General features: G+C 40.5%; 1 protein-coding gene across 2 annotated transcripts in view; it reads left to right on the forward strand.

Moving 5' to 3' along the window:
- dnah9 (dynein, axonemal, heavy chain 9) overlaps nucleotides 1–19,079 on the forward strand; it is a 223,534-nt gene that overhangs the window by 79,708 nt on the left and 124,747 nt on the right. For both annotated transcript variants that reach the window (XM_085171014.1, XM_085171015.1), the window contains 10 exons: nucleotides 924–1,134; nucleotides 1,230–1,357; nucleotides 1,804–1,912; nucleotides 3,253–3,400; nucleotides 3,936–4,110; nucleotides 4,936–5,109; nucleotides 6,862–7,069; nucleotides 8,938–9,103; nucleotides 9,801–9,903; nucleotides 15,371–15,610. In XM_085171014.1, the coding sequence (XP_085027140.1) occupies nucleotides 924–1,134; nucleotides 1,230–1,357; nucleotides 1,804–1,912; nucleotides 3,253–3,400; nucleotides 3,936–4,110; nucleotides 4,936–5,109; nucleotides 6,862–7,069; nucleotides 8,938–9,103; nucleotides 9,801–9,903; nucleotides 15,371–15,610 (1,662 nt within the window). The remainder of the gene's footprint in view (nucleotides 1–923; nucleotides 1,135–1,229; nucleotides 1,358–1,803; nucleotides 1,913–3,252; nucleotides 3,401–3,935; nucleotides 4,111–4,935; nucleotides 5,110–6,861; nucleotides 7,070–8,937; nucleotides 9,104–9,800; nucleotides 9,904–15,370; nucleotides 15,611–19,079) is intronic.

The raw sequence follows: 19,079 nt of genomic DNA on the forward strand, positions 1-19,079 counted from the left end.
CATGGTTAGTTAATGGGGTATTTAATGACGCCCTGTCAGAAACATACAGAGAAACACGGGGCCAACAACAAGACCTGAAGAGAGCGAGGAAAATAGAAAGACCGTAAAAAGATGGTTGGGCAGAGACGACCTAATATTGACCTAATATTTACATTCAAAGCAGCATCACTTCTCCTTATGCACTGCTGCTTTAGACAATCTTGGAGAGCCTCCCACTGTTCTTTTGTAGATTTAGTCTGCTTCAGTTTCTTCTGTATTTTCAAAGTAAACCCAGACTGACTCCATAGTGCTGAGATCACTGGGCCCATACCATCTGTTAGGGAAACCTTTGCTCTTGTTGCAGCAGAAAATAGTTCTGGATTTCACAAAACTAGCAAACTGAGCACCATAAAACAAGAGGCGAGGTGGAGCATATGAAAAGGAAACTAAGGAGATTCAAATAACATCAAAACTTAGACCTAATGCCCTTCTCTATCAGTTCTGTTTAATCGTCTGCTTATTTGTGTGCCTGCATTTATTAATGCTATATTAAAATGTCTTTTTAATTCATTCAATTGTTTGGTTTTCAGAGGAGGACACATGATTATGCTGTGTAAAATAGATTGGGTGGCATTTTGATTATGCAGACATAGTAGTATGTGCAGAGATCTGTCCTCCCTGAAAACAACTGCTGTCATTTATCGTGGTCTGTGAACAGTGTACTAAGCTGCTGCGCTGCACTGCAATGCATCACACTCCTGTCATTCTGCATATATATTATAGCAGAATAACAAGGAGGTGTTGCAGTAGACTGAGCACCACAGGGTACACAGAAAGCTACATATTTGCATATTTTGTAAGGGAATTTAGTCCTCGGTGTTATGTTTTCTTTGTGTCTATAAACAAAAAAGAATTTCTCATGTTAAACTGTGTCTGTCTATTAGGTGGTGCAGCTGGATGAACTGCTGGCAGTGCGTCACTCTGTGTTTGTGATAGGGAATGCAGGCACTGGGAAGAGCCAGGTGATGAGATCACTCCACAGGACCTATCAGAACATGAAGCGTCGGCCCGTGTGGGCAGACCTCAACCCTAAGGCTGTAACCAATGACGAGCTCTTTGGCATCATCAACCCAGCAACCCGAGAGTGGAAAGATGGTGATTACAGAGTCCTTCACAGATACAATGTGATCAGTGCAAAGTGTTTAGTGACCTGTCTCAAACATCCAAAATGTCTCATGTCCTTCCTGCAGGTCTGTTCTCCAATATAATGCGTGAATTGGCCAACATTAGTCACGGCGGACCAAAGTGGATTGTTTTGGATGGAGACATTGACCCAATGTGGATTGAGTCACTCAATACAGTCATGGATGACAACAAGGTGCTATTGAATTAAACACATGCGAGTGTGTGCTTGTATTGATTTAAAGAAAATGTCAGTTTGACACAGAATAAAAGACTGTTGTTCACTAAACAAGCATTCAGACATGAAAAGGGAACGTGGTTGACTCATCACTGATATGAAAGGATAGTAAACTGTTTGTGCTCTCTGAATGAGAGAGTGAATAACGGTGTCTGCATGTAAAAAGAGGCTTGGACTGTGTGCCAGGCACAAAAAGAAAAAATTAAATGAATGAGATGTAAAACTTGAGGGGGTAGAGACAAATAAGTAAACACTTCTGCCGACTCCTTTTCAAACAAATAATGGAATAATATTTTGTAATGATTGTGAAGGCACATGTTTGAAATGTTTGAAATAAAAATGAACTGAACTGAAGTTATTTCTGTTATTTCTGTGTGTGAAAATCTGCTTTCCCCTCTCGTTAGGTGCTGACTCTGGCCAGTAATGAGCGGATCCCTTTGAACCCCACCATGAGGCTGGTGTTTGAGATCAGCCACCTTCGCACTGCCACCCCTGCTACTGTATCCAGAGCGGGTTGTTCTTGTTATTCCTCTTTTATCACTGTTTTACTTTTGCTCTTCTGATAAGTGTTTAACCCTTTAAAGCTGGTCTTAGTGGGCACGCCCCGTTTTGCGCAACTATTTTTAAATCCCGGTAGCACTGCAACCACGTAAGCTAGCGCAATAATTTTTTTGGGATATGAAACCGGAGGAGTTGTACTTACATCTTCTGCCATCAGCTTGTCCTCGGTCACAGTTTCCTTCCATATATAGCTTTGCAAAAACTGCATAAAAAGCACTTGCAGCAACACAAACATAATATTCCAGAAACACGCTTTGCCGATCCGATCAGCTGTTTGTAACACTTCCTACGTCCATCAGCGTGAACTATCGCATGTCCGCCATGACCTGCCCGAAACCGGAAGTGACATCATTTTGCAGAAATGTAGTTTTTTACCATCAGGGCCTCATGAGCCTATACTGGTGTTTTTAAAAGTTAAGTTTGACTTTATGACTTTCTGTGTCGTTTCTGGGATGCTTAGGACTCATATTGCACTGCTGGAAATAGTTTATTTTGATGCATATGCTGCTTTTTTGCAAATTTGCATTATAATATTTATTTTCGTTTTTCCTGCAGTATATAAAAATTGGTGTATTTCAAAAATAAAACTATGAAGACACTTAAAATAAATTTCCTGTGGTGGGAAACTATTTTGTGCAACTTTTTTGTATTTACAGTTTTGAGGGATAAGCCTCTTAAATTTCTCTAACTAGAAATATATGTTAAAAAACAAAAATGATTTTCAATTTGTTTGTAGTTTATTGCACTTTTTTGCAATTTATGTAATTTCTATGCACTTAATGCAGACATATTATTAATATTTGGACTATAATGGTTGTATTGATGTATAGCAACTTGAAATGCTCCCAAAAATGGCACTACAGCATGTAAAAATATAATATAAGCTCTGGCGGACTTGGTTCTAGGTTAGGTCTTAAAGGGTTAAAAAGGACCAAATTCACTGTGGGCCACTAAGTTAAATATGATTGAATTCTTTTGTGTGTCTGTCACATAGCTCTAATTAGCAATATGTGTGTTTGTGAACTTGTGAACCAAGCTGGGTAGCGTTAGCTAATAGCTTAGCACTCCACCCTCTCGTTCAGGTATGGTCACTTCTAGCTCCAAAAAATGAAGTTGCAGTGGCCAAAAGGTGCAAAAGCTCCAAAATCAGTGGCTGATGTCATAGTGGTTCCATCCATCTTTTATATACGCCATGCTTGGTGCATGGAAGGTAGGGTGGGGGGTCCAGCCCTGTTATAAACACTGTAAACCTGAATGTGATCAATTTAAATCTTACTCTATGTTTTTTTCAGGCATCCTTTACATAAACCCAGCAGACCTTGGGTGGAATCCACCAGTGTCAAGCTGGATCGACAAGAGGAAAGTCCAGTCAGAGAAGGCCAACTTGACCATTCTCTTTGACAAGTATATCCCACCTTGCCTGGAAGCACTCAGGTCGAGGTAACGCAGCTCCTCTGTGGCTTTGTGCCACTGTAACAGGAAGTGCATGGAGTCATATATTGACGCAGGATGTTGGGGTGTGATATAACACGTAACAAATGGTACTAAGTGGGCGTGTTAGACGAGCAAACACGGACTGAGTCAGCAGAATTGGATGGTGCTTTCTATACAGGACCACTCGCCTCTTCCAACACCTCCATCACTGCTCCGATTAGAGCACACAGCAAAAACAGGAAGCAGAGGAGGGCAAATTTGTTCACAATGTGAGACAGTGTGTATGGAACCACTGTGCCACAGCTCATGAATATGTCATCTCTTCAACATGATTCAGTGTGTTCAATTGAAAGAAGCTGTGTTTGTTCTGTTAAATGAGGAAAAGAAAATGTGATCCAATTCAAAACTGCAGATTGTAACACCAGAGTTTAACATTTTATTGTTTGCTGTGTACACAGTTGTTCCTTTATGTACTGAATGAGCAACATGAGACGACGACAACGCTTGAATCATGTGATGTAATGCGTCTATCTTTGTTCAGGTTTAAGAAGATCATCCCTATCCCTGAGCAGAGTCTGGTCCAGATGCTGTGCTACTTGCTGGAATGTCTTCTGACTCCAGAAAACACCCCGGCAGACTGTGCCAAAGAACTTTATGAGCTCTATTTTGTCTTTGCTGCGGTCTGGGCCTTTGGAGGGGCCATGTTTCAAGACCAGGTACTGCATAGTGTGAGATATGTACTAAGTGGTTGCATAAAGCAGGAAAAGAATGGGAAATAACTGAAACAGCTGAATATTTTTTTCCCCATAACCCCTTCCTGAAAGAGTTTCTTGCACTTGGTATTTCTTGGTATTATTCCAGCCGTGATGGCTCTTATGCAACTCAACTCTGTGTCTCTATTCGTGAAAAGTCATTTCAATGTTATTTTCAGTTGAAGAAATGGCAGGGGGTTTTAAAAGGGAGAGATCTTCATCTGAAAATGAAGTGGACTCCATTCCCCCTGAACAACACACAGACTGGCTGAATTTAAATCAGCAGGAGAGCCATGGCGAACAGTTGCTAAGCAATCCAGTTAGTGCCGTACAGTAAGCGCGTCCGTCTAAGTTATGGGATAAAACTGCTTTCCCCTTGGTACAAATGTACTCCACTTTATTTTCCCATCACAGATGCATTTAAATGCTAAGTGGTTTTATTGACTGGAGAGTTGGTAGTGAATAGAGAAGACAGGTAGGAAGGAGTGGGGAGGCAGAGAGGAAGGCGAGGAGCTGCCAGCCAGCAGGTGATGAGGCTACTTCACCGTCTGAATCGCAGAGATGCATAGATACGCCGGCCATCTCTTATTTTCCACCCTTCATCTGCTGTAGCTGGATCACTATATTGCTGCCATTTATCTGTCCTCTGGTTTGCATTCGCACCAGTATAAATCAAACGCATAGATCCATCGCTACTGTACAGAAAAGAAGCAGAGGGGAAGTCATTTTAGAGTATTGACCGCTCGCCTACCCTCTGTGTCTCTGCATGTGTGCTCTGTGTGAGCGCAGCTGGTTGACTACAGAGTGGAGTTCAGCAAGTGGTGGGTGACCGAGTTCAAAACCATCAAGTTCCCTACCCAGGGCACCGTGTTTGATTACTACATCGACCCCAAGACTAAGAAGTTTGAACCCTGGTCCAAGATGGTGCCCAGGTTTGAGATGGATGCAGACACACCACTTCAGGTACAACAAAGGTTTTAGATTAAATGCTTTTTTGTGTGTTTTCTTTCATTCTTTGCTTTCTTAGGTTTTATGTGCTATTTACGGGACTAAATGTTCCAACCAGCCAATCAGTAGCCATCTTGAAAAACATCAAGGCATTAATGTTGGCAGTTATTATTAAACATTTAAACTAACATTATTTTGTATGATCCAAAACGTATCCCTTTAAATAAAAACTACTGTTAAAATTGCTCCTAAAGGGTTTGAAAAAATTCATTTCTTTGGAAGTTCCAACAGAATATTTACTGTTTTAAAGTATAGACTATCACAATGTCAGCCGACAAATTTGACACATTGAGCAAAAGTTAACACCAAGGCATGTTCACCAAGGGTTTGTGAAAACTGTCACAGAATTAGGATTACTAACTCCAAATGCTCTAGATGTGTAAATAGACAAGCGCTTGTCTTTATGTCAACCATAGCTAATATTTTAACGACCTGTCCACATGAGAAAAAGTGATCAGAATAATACATCTAGAATTTAAAGTAGCTACACTAGAGATATGGTTAAGGTAATTCAAAGTCTTTATTGTGTTCTTCCTGTTGTGCATAGCAGCAGGATGGGGACTCAATCTGAATTTCAGGAGCTGGACCACACCTCCAAACACGCTCCTTCCGGTTCTCATCTATATAGGTTCTCATCTATATAGGTTCTCATCTATATAGGTTCCCCCTTTTCTACAAGCCGTTCATTCTCATTTACATGCCCCAGCCTCCCTCCCCTTTTCACTTCTTTAACTTCTTTACTTCTATGGGGATCTGCCAGGCCCGGGAGCCGCTGCCTTCGAGGCCTTCCCCAAACCGCAACTAAATTCACGTCCAAGCCATTCACCTTTATCCAGTGTTGCCAACTCCTCAGTAAGGAAAATCGCTATTGGCTGTCCTAAAAGTCGCTAGAAGTCGCTAAATGACGTCATCACCTAATTTGCATAATTGGTCATGCTAATGTAATTGTAACCTACGTTGTTGGAGAAAGAAATAGCATCGTGGAAGAGACATAAAGTGAGTAAAAAACATCCTAAATGCATTTAGAGTTTATTTAGAACTACAAATTAAATTTATTTTAGCAATTATTGTTTTTTTAATGTCACAATTCCAACCCTGCTCCTTTATCCGGGCTTGGACCGGCAAAAGTGACCCGAAATAGTCAGTCTGGTGGAGTTACTTTGTGTGTGTGTTTATAAGTAGTTTTAAATCTTGTGATCCACAAAACAGCATAAGAGTAAAAGAGTAAAAGAAGAACTGACTGCGTTATAGCACCCGCTGCTTGTTGAGAGTAAAAGCGATATGCGCTTTCACGTCTTTTTTTAGGGGGTCTGAAAACTCGCTAAATATAGCGACAAAGTCGCTAAGTTGGCAACACTGCCTTTATCTACTAAAACGCTGTCAAACCTAAAACAAGGACGTGGGCCCAGCGAGTGAAAAACAGGATAGAGGCAGAGTAAAAGTTAATACCGTAATCCAACTCTTGAATACAATCTGATCTTGTACATTGGTGGGCACTCACAATGTAAATCAGGTAACAAACACACAAAGGACAAAGGAGCGGTTTTGCAATATTACACGATTTAGACAATTAGGAATACGAGGAAACAAAACGGTATAGAATCACAAGGAATGTATGAGGTATAATAACAACACTGAACAGTCTTTTACTAGTGTTCCCATCAGACAATGTGTATCAAATATTTGTGAATGATTCCCATGTTGCAGGCATGCCTGGTTCACACTACAGAGACCATTCGAGTTCGTTACTTCTTGGACCGTCTGCTGGAGCACCGAAGGCCTGTCATGTTGGTTGGAAACGCTGGCACCGGGAAGTCTGTTCTGGTTGGGGAAAAACTGGGATCACTGGACGCAGAGAAATATATGATCAAAAATGTCCCTTTTAACTATTATACCACATCTGCTATGCTTCAAGGTAGGAACGATTTAAAATGGCACACGTCTCTGTTTAAGCTGTGCGTCTGAAGGACTGTAATCGATTAAATAACTGCTGTGCTGTTTCATGAGCTCATCGTACTGATGGAGTTTGTTTTTACCCCTCATTCATAAAAGACTGATAGAGTATTGATTTCACCAAGCCGGCTATAAAGGCAGTTCGTGACTTTGATACCATCGTGTATCTACTAAAAATCTGCAATGATTTTGAATCTTAGTGGCTTCGACGTCAAGGTCAAGGTCAGAGGTCAAGTTTTGTGAATGTGATAACTTAAGAATGTGGCTACAGAGGATTTTTATCCCATAAATGTGTTTACTTGGAGACTGAGGGGTAGCACTGGGAGTCACCAGTATTTCTTCTACTGATGCTGACTCACAGTGATCCTTACAGAGAGACATATGAAATTATGATTGCATGATTTATATCGCCATAGCTGTGTTTCTGTAAGGTTACTCAGAAAATTTGAAAACATCAACATTAATATAAAAGTTATTTTACATAATTTTTACAGTTTGTTTTACATAAATATTGTAAAAAAAAAAGAAAAGAAAAAAAAAGTAGAATTTTTTTTTAAACCGTGTGTTTATTGAGTTTTAAACTTTACACTGACACCAAAATTAAACAAAAAAAAAACAAAAAAAACAAAAAAAACAACAACATAGCAGAACGAAACAAAACAGACAAAACAAAAAAAAGAGACAGGCAACCCGGCTCATGAATACAAAGAAATAAGTGGAAAATCCAGACATTTTGATTATGAGATACGATTAACAACACATATATGTAAAATAGCAGTGATCTGCTTGCATTATACCAAGGCCCGTGAGAAAATAACAGAAATATCCAAACCGACATACGCCATAAATGGGTCCCATATTTTATGAAACTTTTTGTCCCTACTATGTAGCTTGCATGTTAGGAAGTCTAGTGACACATAGTCCAATACCGTCCGATGCCATTGTGTCTTAGATGGACATTTCCTTGCACAGAATGAATATTTTTATGTTAAAGGATATGTATATGATCTTTAATCAGGGATACTTGGTCTTTTCTGTGTTGGGCTCTCTGTCAGGACACAGAGTCCCAGAACAGAGCAGCCAAATGTAAATTACTGCAGATATAAATAACAAATGTGTGTCTTTAGCTGCTGGTTAACAGTGTGAAGTCTAAGTCATCAGAGACAATTGCCTTAGAGTTAGTGTCAGGGTCGTCATGACAACTTGGGCCTTCGAAGGTTGAAGATACAGTTTATCAAGAGAAATACATAAATTTTTGTTTTTATTTATTTATTTTAATTTTTTTTACTTTATTATTTTTTATTTATTATTTATTTAATTAATTTTTTTGCTCACGGTGCACCATGTAAAACCAGTTAAAACCAATAAATAAATGTTTAAAAAAAAGAAAAGAAAAAGAAATACATACGTACATCTATGCAAATGTAGCATGGGTAATGCTGCTGATCCGAATCTTTATCTTCCATATTGAGACACCTCAGACTGCTTTAGTGCCTGTACCCTGTGTCCTTGTGCTTTTTGCTTGTCAGTGCTAAACACGCAGAAATGTCTGACTGCTCTTTGCATGTTGCAGCTTTTTTTTTTAATGTAAATGACACTGGGACCTAAAAAGTTAAAAAATACTACAACAGCATAAAGAGAATAATAGAAAATTATATTTTGTATAGTGGAATCATTTTAGTTATCATTGCCTTGGGTGTTCTTCCAAAGTCAAAATGACCCAACTCCCAGATTCGAAGCTACTCCGTAAATGCTGTTTTTCAGTTACAGTTTCCTCTGTGCTGATTTTCCTCTTTCTGCTGTCTGCGCTTTCATTCATCTCCCGCACAGCTGTGTTAGAAAAACCCCTTGAGAAGAAAGCAGGGCGCAACTACGGCCCCCCAGGCAGCAGAAGACTGATCTACTTCATAGACGACATGAACATGCCTGAGGTGGATGCATATGGCACGGTTCAGCCTCACACACTAATACGCCAACACATGGACTACAACCACTGGTGAGGCGCTGTCATTTATCACGTAGCTGTGCACACATGTATGGGAGAGAATATACACGTGCTGTTTGAAGGAGCAACATTATACTTATAGGTTGTGCTGTCAGAGGTGATTTTCAGAAAATGCTACATCAGCACCGCTTTAATTGCTCAAATGATGGACAGTTTTGACAATTTCTCCCTGTATTAACAGATAAAAGGATCATTCAGATAATTGAGTGCCAGCAGCTGATAGCTGTGAAATGTTAATAATTCGCAGCCTTCCTCTGAAAACGCCCTCATTTTAGTATTCACAGAAACCCCTGCCTTAGTATCAATATGCTACAACTTTTATGAGTGTCAAAAGTCAAATGTGGGAGCAGGCTTGTGTGATTCGCCTTAAAAGGATTGTGTTGCTCATCTCTCTGACACAGTGAAGCCATTCTGAACATGGTTCCACTGCGTCAGACACAGGCTAACTGGCTTAGACACGGTCAGCCCATTAGAGATATGCTAGGAGGATTTCAGGTATGAAATTTAGAGGAAGGAGGATGCTGCTGTGCCACGCCAGCTTAAGTGGGAGCTGAGGCGTCCATATCTGCAAAAGTGTGTGTGTGTGGGTGTGGGTGTGTGTGTATTAGAGACAGGGGGCATGAGTATTTTTCTGCATGCAAGACTGTTAAAGAGTGATTTTTTTCTGCATGTGTGTGTGGACTCCCAGGTATGAGCGTAATAAGCTGCTTCTGAAGGAAATACACAACGTTCAATACGTGTCCTGCATGAACCCCACAGCTGGCAGCTTCACCATAAATCCACGGTTGCAGGTACACACACACACACACACATTCGGCCTCCCAGCACGCTGTGATGGTTATGCAACTCACTGCTGAGGTTTCACGTGCACTACATCTCACACGTTATCAGTTTTTCTTTAAATTTGCTTTCAGAACCATTATCGACAAGTTTAGCAGACATGAATTTAGCCCAGTCCTAAACCATTTTCACTGACCTTTACTTTTAGTCTAGGACTAAACTTAATCTAAATACGCTGTTTTACAGTCATTTATTTCTTCCTTGTGAATTTGCCAAATTGTTTGTTTCTCTCTTTGTTAATTTGTCTGTTCATTCATGCAGAGTTGATTCGATTTTGACAAAACTTTCAGGAAGCGTTAACTCCATCATTTCTCAACATTATAATTCAGCATTTAGAAAATTAGACTGGTTTGCCTGAGGGTGGTGCCGCATTTATTCTTGCTCATTTGTGTGGCTTTGCGTTATCACACACACAACTAATCTAATGTAAGACATTAGAAAAGAAAATAGCACAATATACATTCATGTGGCTTTCTGCCGTACAGAGGGGCTACGCTGCAGAAGATCGCAGGGTCAGAGTTAAAGAAGTTGCAAACAACTTCTGCAAATATATAGTATTAGAAACATAACAAGCCAGTGTGCAGCATGATGAGGACATTGTAATGTGATATTACAAGTCACCACTCAGTACTGATTCACAGATATAGCAGAAGTGTAGGCATATTGTTTGGTATATTTAATATACAATACAGAGAAAAGATGTGGGTAATTTTAAAAACCGTATCATCACAGAGGTTTTCCAGCAGAGCAGCTCCAATTCCATTATTTACAGTATATCCAGCCAGCGTGTCTATTACATGCTTTGCTGTGATGTCTGGTTTATCCAGGCCTGTCTCCAACAAATGTAGCAGAGCAACATCACAGCTGGGTTGTGGTATGGAGTCATCTTCACATCAAGCTGCTAGTTTTTAAAATACATTGGTTTCAGTCTAAAGTAAAAGAAAGTGTACACCCCTTTCAGTAGCTTAGGTGCAGTAATAATGTTCTGTATAACTTTATTAATTATTAATCGTTATGGCGAATGTTTGTTTATTGAGGTCCCACCGACTGATTCCACATGGATTAAGGTGTAGGCTTGACTGGGCCACTGCAACACCTTGCTTCTATTTTGGCCTCTCTTTTGTTAATTTGCTGGTGTGCTTGGGTTCATTGTTTGACTATAGCAGGGGTGGGCAATCTCAGTCCACGAGGGCCGGTGTCCCTGCAGGTTTTAGACGTGTCCTTGAACCAACACAGCTGATATAAATGGCTAAATTAGCTCCTCAACATGTCCTGAAGTTCTCCTGAGGCCTGGTAATGAACTAATCATGTGATTCAGGTGTGTTGACCCAAGGTGAGATCTAAAACCTGCAGGACACCGGCCCTCGTGGACTGAGATTGCCCACCCCTGGACTATAGAATACTTTCTGTCAGCATTTGTGATCAACTCGACAACTGCAAAGTGCCTACGTCTATTTACTACAACACTAGTCAAATTTATTCGTGTAGCACTATTCAGACACGAGGTAATTTATAATGCTTTACAAAGGGATGTAAAGATGACTTCAAAGAGGCATTTATAACATTTATGTAAAGCATGCATAAACAGTCCTGATAGAAATGTTTTATAACAACGACCGTTAGAAAAACGAACTCGTTTGATGCTTTGAAGAGTTGTTTTCCATGTTCACAGTTGTCTATCTGTCTCTGCTGTATGAATCTAGTTGTTTCAGTTACAGTCTCAGTAAAAGCAAAAGAGCAGTAAAACTGTGGGAGGACAGAGTCCTCTATGTTATGTCCCAGGAAAGCCGTTTGACTCTGCACTGTCATGTCTAATCTGAGACCATATGTAAAATGGGGAACCATCCACTAGAAAGTAATAGAGATGAAAGGTTAAGAAGGAGGCTGCAGCCAGAGTGGAATGAAAGACAGTAGATGTTAGGGGTGGGGGAAAAAATCGATACTGTGTTTGCTAATAATGTATCGATACAGGGACAGCAGAAATCGATATTTTGTTACAAATTTTTGCTCTGACTTCAGAGCATGTTGATCCTTTTTCTGAGCAAGAATCCTGACATCCCTTCACTGTCCAAATGTGTTTAACTTTTTTTTTGGCAGCAATAAACATGACAGTTTACTTATTTTAATTTAAGACATGTTTTATTTTAATTAAGTTTAAAACTTTTTTATTTAATGTAAAATTATATTTTGTTTTAATTTACTTTCAAATTCTTCAGTTGCTGAAGGGGCTGCATAGTTTTCATAAACTGCATAGTTCAGAATAGCTATAATTGTACCAGATGGTTGATTCAGTTAAGTTGGACTAGACTGTAATACAAACCGTTCAGTTTGTCAACAATCAAACTGAAATGAGAGAAAGACTGAGTGTGAGACTTTGATATTAGATAAAATGAATATTGATAAAGTTTACCTTTATGTACAGAATCTGAATATCGCAAAATATTTTTTAAAAATTGCAATAATATCGTATCGTGCGTTAAGTATTGTGATAATATCGTATCGTGGGATGTACGGTGATTCCCACCTCTAGTAGATGTATTATTGGGAAGGGACGCAAGGCCAAGAGCGTTGGAGGTAGATTCAAACTGTTCTGCCATGGTGTAGATATGACGTTGAGTAGGAATCTTGAAAGAAAAGTATGTGAATAGTGTTGTAAAGGTAAAGAGTTCCAAACAGGATCAGAAGTTAGAAGCTGGAAATTGAAGGGTGAATGTTGTCACTGGGTTTGGCCTGCAAGTTAGATGTCAGTTAGAAGAGAAAGAGGACTCCTGGAGTAAGTTGAATGAAGTGGTAGAGAGTATCACTAGTGGACTGAGAGTGGAGACTGGACCAGACTTCAGTGGATGTGAAGTGAGCAAAGATGACGAGGAGCTGTTGGGTAGGTTAAGGAGAGGAATGTAAACAAGCCGATAGCAGTGGATTTTGCTAAAAGGATGGAAATAGCTGTGTTGAACACATATTTCAGGAAGAGTGTGGAAAACAGGATAACATATAAGAGTGGTGGGAGGTAAACTGCATCCTCTGCAGAAGGTGCGGTGTAAAAAAGATAGGAGACTGCAAGGTGGTGTCAGAGGAGAGTGTAGCTAGGCAACCTCGGATGTTGGCTTTGGAAATCAAGAAGAGGAAGCGAGGGAAAGTAGACGCAATGATTAAAGGGTGGTAGTTGAAAAATAAATCTTTTAATGCTCTGGCTCTGTTGTGAAGCACTTTATGAGCTTTGTCTCGAAAGGTGCTATAAAAATAAAATTTTATTCTACTTGCTTTACTGTTACTAATATTGTGCAGAGTTCAGGGAGGAGCTGAGATGAGCTCTGGGTGGTAGGGAAGAGTTATCAGAAGACTGTGAAAGTACAGCTGAAGTGGAGAGGGAACCTGCCAAGAAGGTGTTTAGAGTATTTTCTGCACAGAGAAAATAGGACAGGAGACTTGGAATGGAATTGGAGGAATAAGGAAGTAAAGGATTATTTAAAAGAAGATGCTGGCAAATAAAAAGTGGAACAAGCAGAGATGAAGAAAGTAGACAGGACTACTGGGAGGCTTGGTATAGCAAAGAGAGAGGTGGTTAAAGGATTATGGTGAGTTATATGTGAGGCTGGACATAAGGAAAGAGAAAAGGACCTGTAACAATTGGCGAGGCACAGAAACTGAGCTGGAAAAGATATGCAGCTGGCCAGGAAGATTAAGGAGACAGATGGAAATGTACATATGGATGAGTGGAGCTGAATAAAGAAAATGTTGAGAGGATTAGTAAGCAGAAGTGAGGGCAGCTTTGAAGTGCATGGAGAACAGAAAGGTGGCTGGTCCAGTTGATGTAATGTTTGCTTTCAGTGTGTTGATGAAGGTGGAGGCATGCTGTGGAGAGAAGAGTGGAATCAAGACAGAATACATATGTGAGAATGAGACGATAGATAGGTGTACCTGTGAAGCTGTAAATGTGGTAAAACAAACATCTGTCGAAGATCAAGAATTTAATAAGTGAAAGAATCAAAACACAGAGTGAGACTGAGCATTGTTTGCCATATTGTCACTAAATGATTTTGTAGCTAGCATCATATCTAACATGTGAAGGAGTAGATCAACAGCTGCAGGGCTTAGATAAGAGAACAATGCTGCAGACTCCAATTTAAAAGGAGTTTAGCATGAACATCGAAAAGTTCTCACAGAACATTCAGGTCCAGAGTGTAATGCTCAACTGTAGGGAAGATTGTTGGACTGAATTATTTTCGATACTGTTGCGATTGCTTCCTCTGGTAGAAGAAGAACAGATGACGGTAGATCACTGAAACAGCTTGTAGAAAAGTTAGTGAGACATGCCTGCAATGAAGAGGTTGGGGGGCAAACTTTGGTACATGGCTACAGCGTTAAAGACGAGAGAGATCAACGATCTGAAGGTATTTAGTGAACTTTATTAGGGGCAGGAGGAGGTGATTCAGCAGGAGAGATTTCCAGCAGTTGTACTATCAGTGCTGCAGACGTGACAGGTAGGAGAGTAAAACACTCCGTCTGTCTCTGATGTTTTTTAAAAACCAACTTTGTGGAATGAGAGAGCAGGTGTAAATACTAATGTTTTTAGGGACTGTTTTTTAACTGTGGAGTAACATACACTTGCTGCTCCAGGGAATATTTCAATTTATTAAGTGGGGAAAAAGCTTTACAAACCGAGCAGGCCCTATGGGAAAATGTAATTGTCCTATAAACCTAATTACTGGTTGTGTCACCCTTGGCAGCGAATTGCAATCAAGCATTTGCGATAACTGGCAATGAGTCTTTCACATTGCTGTGGGGGAACTTTGGCCCAGTCTTCTTTGCAGAATCGTCTTATTTCAACCACAGGAGGATTTTTGAGCATGAAGGGCCTGTTTAAGGTCATGACAACACATCTCTATCAGATTTAAGTCTGGACTTTGATTAATTGTGTTTGATTACACGCTTGTTTTCCCTCCTTATAGATGCAATTATTTACCAACTGCATTTAGTATTCATTTGGGTTATCTTTGTCTAATATTAAAATTTGAGTGACGATAATTTCTCACACCACTTAATTTTCTTTATCTTGTTGTGGAGCAGCAGACAACCAATAGTATGAGAGACATTTTTGTTTAATAAATGAAAGTTTTGGTACTTTGCTAAATGCAGATTATTTCTGACCTTGTCCTCTGCAGTTAGATTAAAAATGACTTTTGTTTATAGACACAAACTCTGACTGACCTGAAGTCACACACTTTGTACACCCAGACATTCACTCTGTCATATTTAAATACTAAAGTCATTCTTGACTGAGTGACAGCCTTTCTTCACTTATTGCTGCAAACACCCACAAGGTGACCCTCGGTTTCCTTCTGGAAGCAAACCGACTGCATAATAAGTGACAAACATGTGTTTACTCTTCCCTCCTTTATGCTCTGCCCCCCTCTATAGCGCCACTTCTCAGTTTTTGCCCTGTCGTTTCCCGGAGCCGAGGCCCTGAGCACCATCTACACCTCCATTCTGTCTCAGCACCTGAGAGGAGAGGGATTCAGTGCTGCCCTGCAGAAGAGCTGCTCCACCCTTGTGCAATTAGCCCTGGCCTTGCACCAGCGCGTCTCCTCCGCCTTCCTCCCCACCGCAGTCAAGTTCCACTACATCTTTAACTTGCGAGACCTCTCCAACATTTTCCAGGTGACGCATACAGAGCACATACACCAGAAGGATTTATCCATGCAGAAATGATTTGAGAGGTATGACCTCAGGCTAAACTTCTCACAACGAAAGGCAAGAAGTTACCTCCATAAAGTTGGGAGCTTTTTTGCACATCACTCCTTTTAACTTGCTCCGTTCTGTTTCCACGGCTCTGCTTCCCATGCGGGTAGAGCCAGGCTTCTATCACTAATTTCTCATCTAAATGATTATTGATTTAAGAGCTGAGTCTGAAAGCCAGAAATAAGTCTGAAATAAGTGTAACAGAAAATAGAATGGATTTGCACTTCCACGGGTGTTAGTGATGATTTAATGTATTTAAATGAATATAATATCAGAGCGCTGTAGCTGTCAGGGGAGAAGCTTTTGGGGCAATATTTCTGTCAGAATCCTCCACGGTTTCATGGAGGGCAGGCTCTCATTTAACACCCTCCGTTGTATAATTAATGCTTTAAGCCACTGAGCTATAGGAACTAGATTTTTCATAATTTTAGCTTGGAGTTTACACAGGACCAACTGAGGAATCTCAGAGTTTTGCACTATGTGCAGAATATATAGTTGTGAAACTACGCTAGTTTAGTCAAAGGAGCTTGCAAAGAAAAGCGTCTGGACTTCTTTAAGTTGCTTGAAGACGTTTCACCTTCATCCGAGAAGCTTCTTCAGTTCTAAGGTCAAATGGTGGAGAGTCCAGATATAAACCTAGTGGGAGTTTCCCCCCACAGAGGGACAAAAGGACCCCCTGATGATCCTCTAATCACATGAGCCAAGGTGTAAAACTGGGTGTGGGTCCCAATCAGCCAGAGTTTGGGGTGAGCTCTTTGTGAAACCTGGCCCCACCTTATCATGCGAATTCCTGAGGTCAGATGGCCCAGGGTGTGAGTGGGCGTTAAGGCGTCTGGGAAGGGATCTCAAAACTGGATTATAGATGGCAGAGAGTTGGTGTCGTAAACCACCGCCTCTGTTCAAAGATGGTCGCTCACAGTGGACATAGATGGCTTCTTTCACTCCTCTTTCAAACCATCTGTCCTCTCTGTTCAAAATGTGAACCTCTCGGATGAAGGTGAAACGTCTTCAAGCAACTTAAGGAAGTCCAGACGCTTTTCTTTGCAAGCTCCTTTGACTGAATGAATGACTGAGAACCTTCACAGAGATCTGCTAGTTTAGATTCTTTTCTAATCCTGATTTTTTTCATATAGGCTGAAATTTCACTCCAGAGTTTGGACAAGCAAACACTCACAAACATGACAAACAAGGCCGGTCAGTTAAAAGCAAAAACTGCCCAAAAATACCAGCAATCAAAATCCAAATGGCAGCTGAATCCAAAAAGGCCATTAGCAAAAGCTTAAAAGGACAACAATCATCTGCCAAGCACGTGGTGTGGTTCAGAATGACTGGTGTTAAGGGTTCAAATATTGAGGAGGGATATAGGAGGAAATCCAGAATAACAACACTGGTCCGGCCGGCTTCAGTCAAACGCTGATTTTAATGAGCACACGCGTGGAGAGATGAACACTGTACGCAGACAGCATCGATCTCTCTCGAACAATACACAATCAGTTGTTATATATCATCAGGGGAATTTATAACGCCCCCTCATGTGTCATCACATGCATAAGTTTCAAAACCACGATGACTTTTAACACAGTTTGAAAAAACAACATCGCCTCGTCTCCATCCCAGGTGTCTTCCTGTCGCTGCCGAACGCTCGCTTATCGTCTGGAACATCAGGCCCACATTCTGCAACAAACTGTTCTTTTGCAGGCACAATTTTGCAGTTGCAAGCTTTTACAAAATATTATTTGAACCTTCACCTATAAATGAGTCCATCTACAATGTGTGTGTGTGTGTGTGTCTCTCGACCTTAAATGCTCTGGTTAGTTTCACGTTCACAAACACGCTCAAAAGCCTGCAGTTTCCTGTCTACTTTGCACAGAGTGTACTCAGACTTAGGAGTTACATTTAAGATTATAACAAGCATTCAAAAGCATTTAAGATTATTGATTTAACTCAACAGTTTAAAGTGGTTATAACTGCACCTGTAATAAAGGCTAATTGGGTACCAATATGTTTAAACATCTAAATGCAATATCAATATTAATTATTAACGCAATGGTAATTGTTAGGTTTTGTAATGTTGATTGTCATTTATGCTTAGAAATATCTACTTATATATGCTTAGAGTTTTATAATTAGTTTTAGATTGGTAGAGGTGTTTAAATAATTGTGTAGTGATAGGATGTGTGATCTTTAGCAGGCTGCAAAGGCTTGGTGTGGATTCCAGAGTGTTCTGGAATCCACACCTACATCCTGGGAGCATGGGAAGAGGTCGTACCTTGTTTTATTGTTTTATGGTAGGATAAACGTGGCTATATCTGTTTTAGGCTAAGTGCTTTTTGTTTAGATGAACTGCTGGACTTTCCAGACCAGTAGGTTTAGGGAAGTCATTTATGGGGTCACACTCTGACCACACACACACACACAGGGAAGGTACTCTTTGTTTGTATGTAGACGTCGTATGTTAATGAACCTATGTATATTCATGTAACCTCAATAAAAGAGCAGTGTTACAGGGGAGCGGACGAGTGCAACTGGGGTCAAGAGAAGGAACGGCGTTTGTCCGGTTCTCTCCCGTGCACGAGAAACATGAAGAACTTTGCCTACTTCGTGTCTTGCTTGCTGTGTAATTATATTGTCTTCAACGTTCCAGCGAATAGGTTTAAGCTACAAACCTATCAGTAATGATGATGATTATTAACAATAGCAGCAAAATATTTCTCGAATCCCCACACTGGTGCATGATGGGCCTCAAGTGACAACTTTCACTGCCCCAGAAGAATGTGGACAAGTTCAAATTCATTGAGCACAAAATGTAAGTGCAGGGAGGCAGCAGGAGAGTCTCCAAGTGTAACTGTGTAAAAGCAAACAAAAAGGTGCAATATTGTTATTTGTGCATATTTGTCACAATATCAAGATTTTACTGATGCAGTGCTTACGATTCACAGTGAGGTTTGAACCTGATGACCAGCTGAGTTCCTCTGTGTGCTTGTGTGGGTCTGCTTTAGGAATTCTGGTTTTCACAATCCAAAGACTTTCATGTTTTATGTGATTCTAAATTAGCCGTAGGTGAATGTTAATGAATGGGTGTCCAGGGTGTATCCTGTCTTTTGTCTTATTACAACCGGGAAAGGCTTCAGCACCCTCATGTGCTGTTCATTTATGGGTGGATGGAAAGTTATTATTCACGTTTATTGTGACCCACGCCAAGGATGGTGTCGATCGAAGAACAGCAAAACCAGTGGGGACACCACGGTGATGTGGAGACGTGGGAGTGTCTTTGGTTATCTCACCAGAAGCAAGAATGGCAAAGACAGCTCTGTGCTGCACTGTTGTCGTGTCCAAATTCATGGGCTGCATCCTCCTGAGGACCCGGCCTTCGCGGTCTACGTGGGCC

The sequence above is a fragment of the Neolamprologus multifasciatus genome, chromosome 8 (genome assembly GCF_963576455.1).
Source record: "Neolamprologus multifasciatus chromosome 8, fNeoMul1.2, whole genome shotgun sequence".
In the NCBI taxonomy this organism is placed as follows: Eukaryota; Metazoa; Chordata; class Actinopteri; order Cichliformes; family Cichlidae; genus Neolamprologus; species Neolamprologus multifasciatus.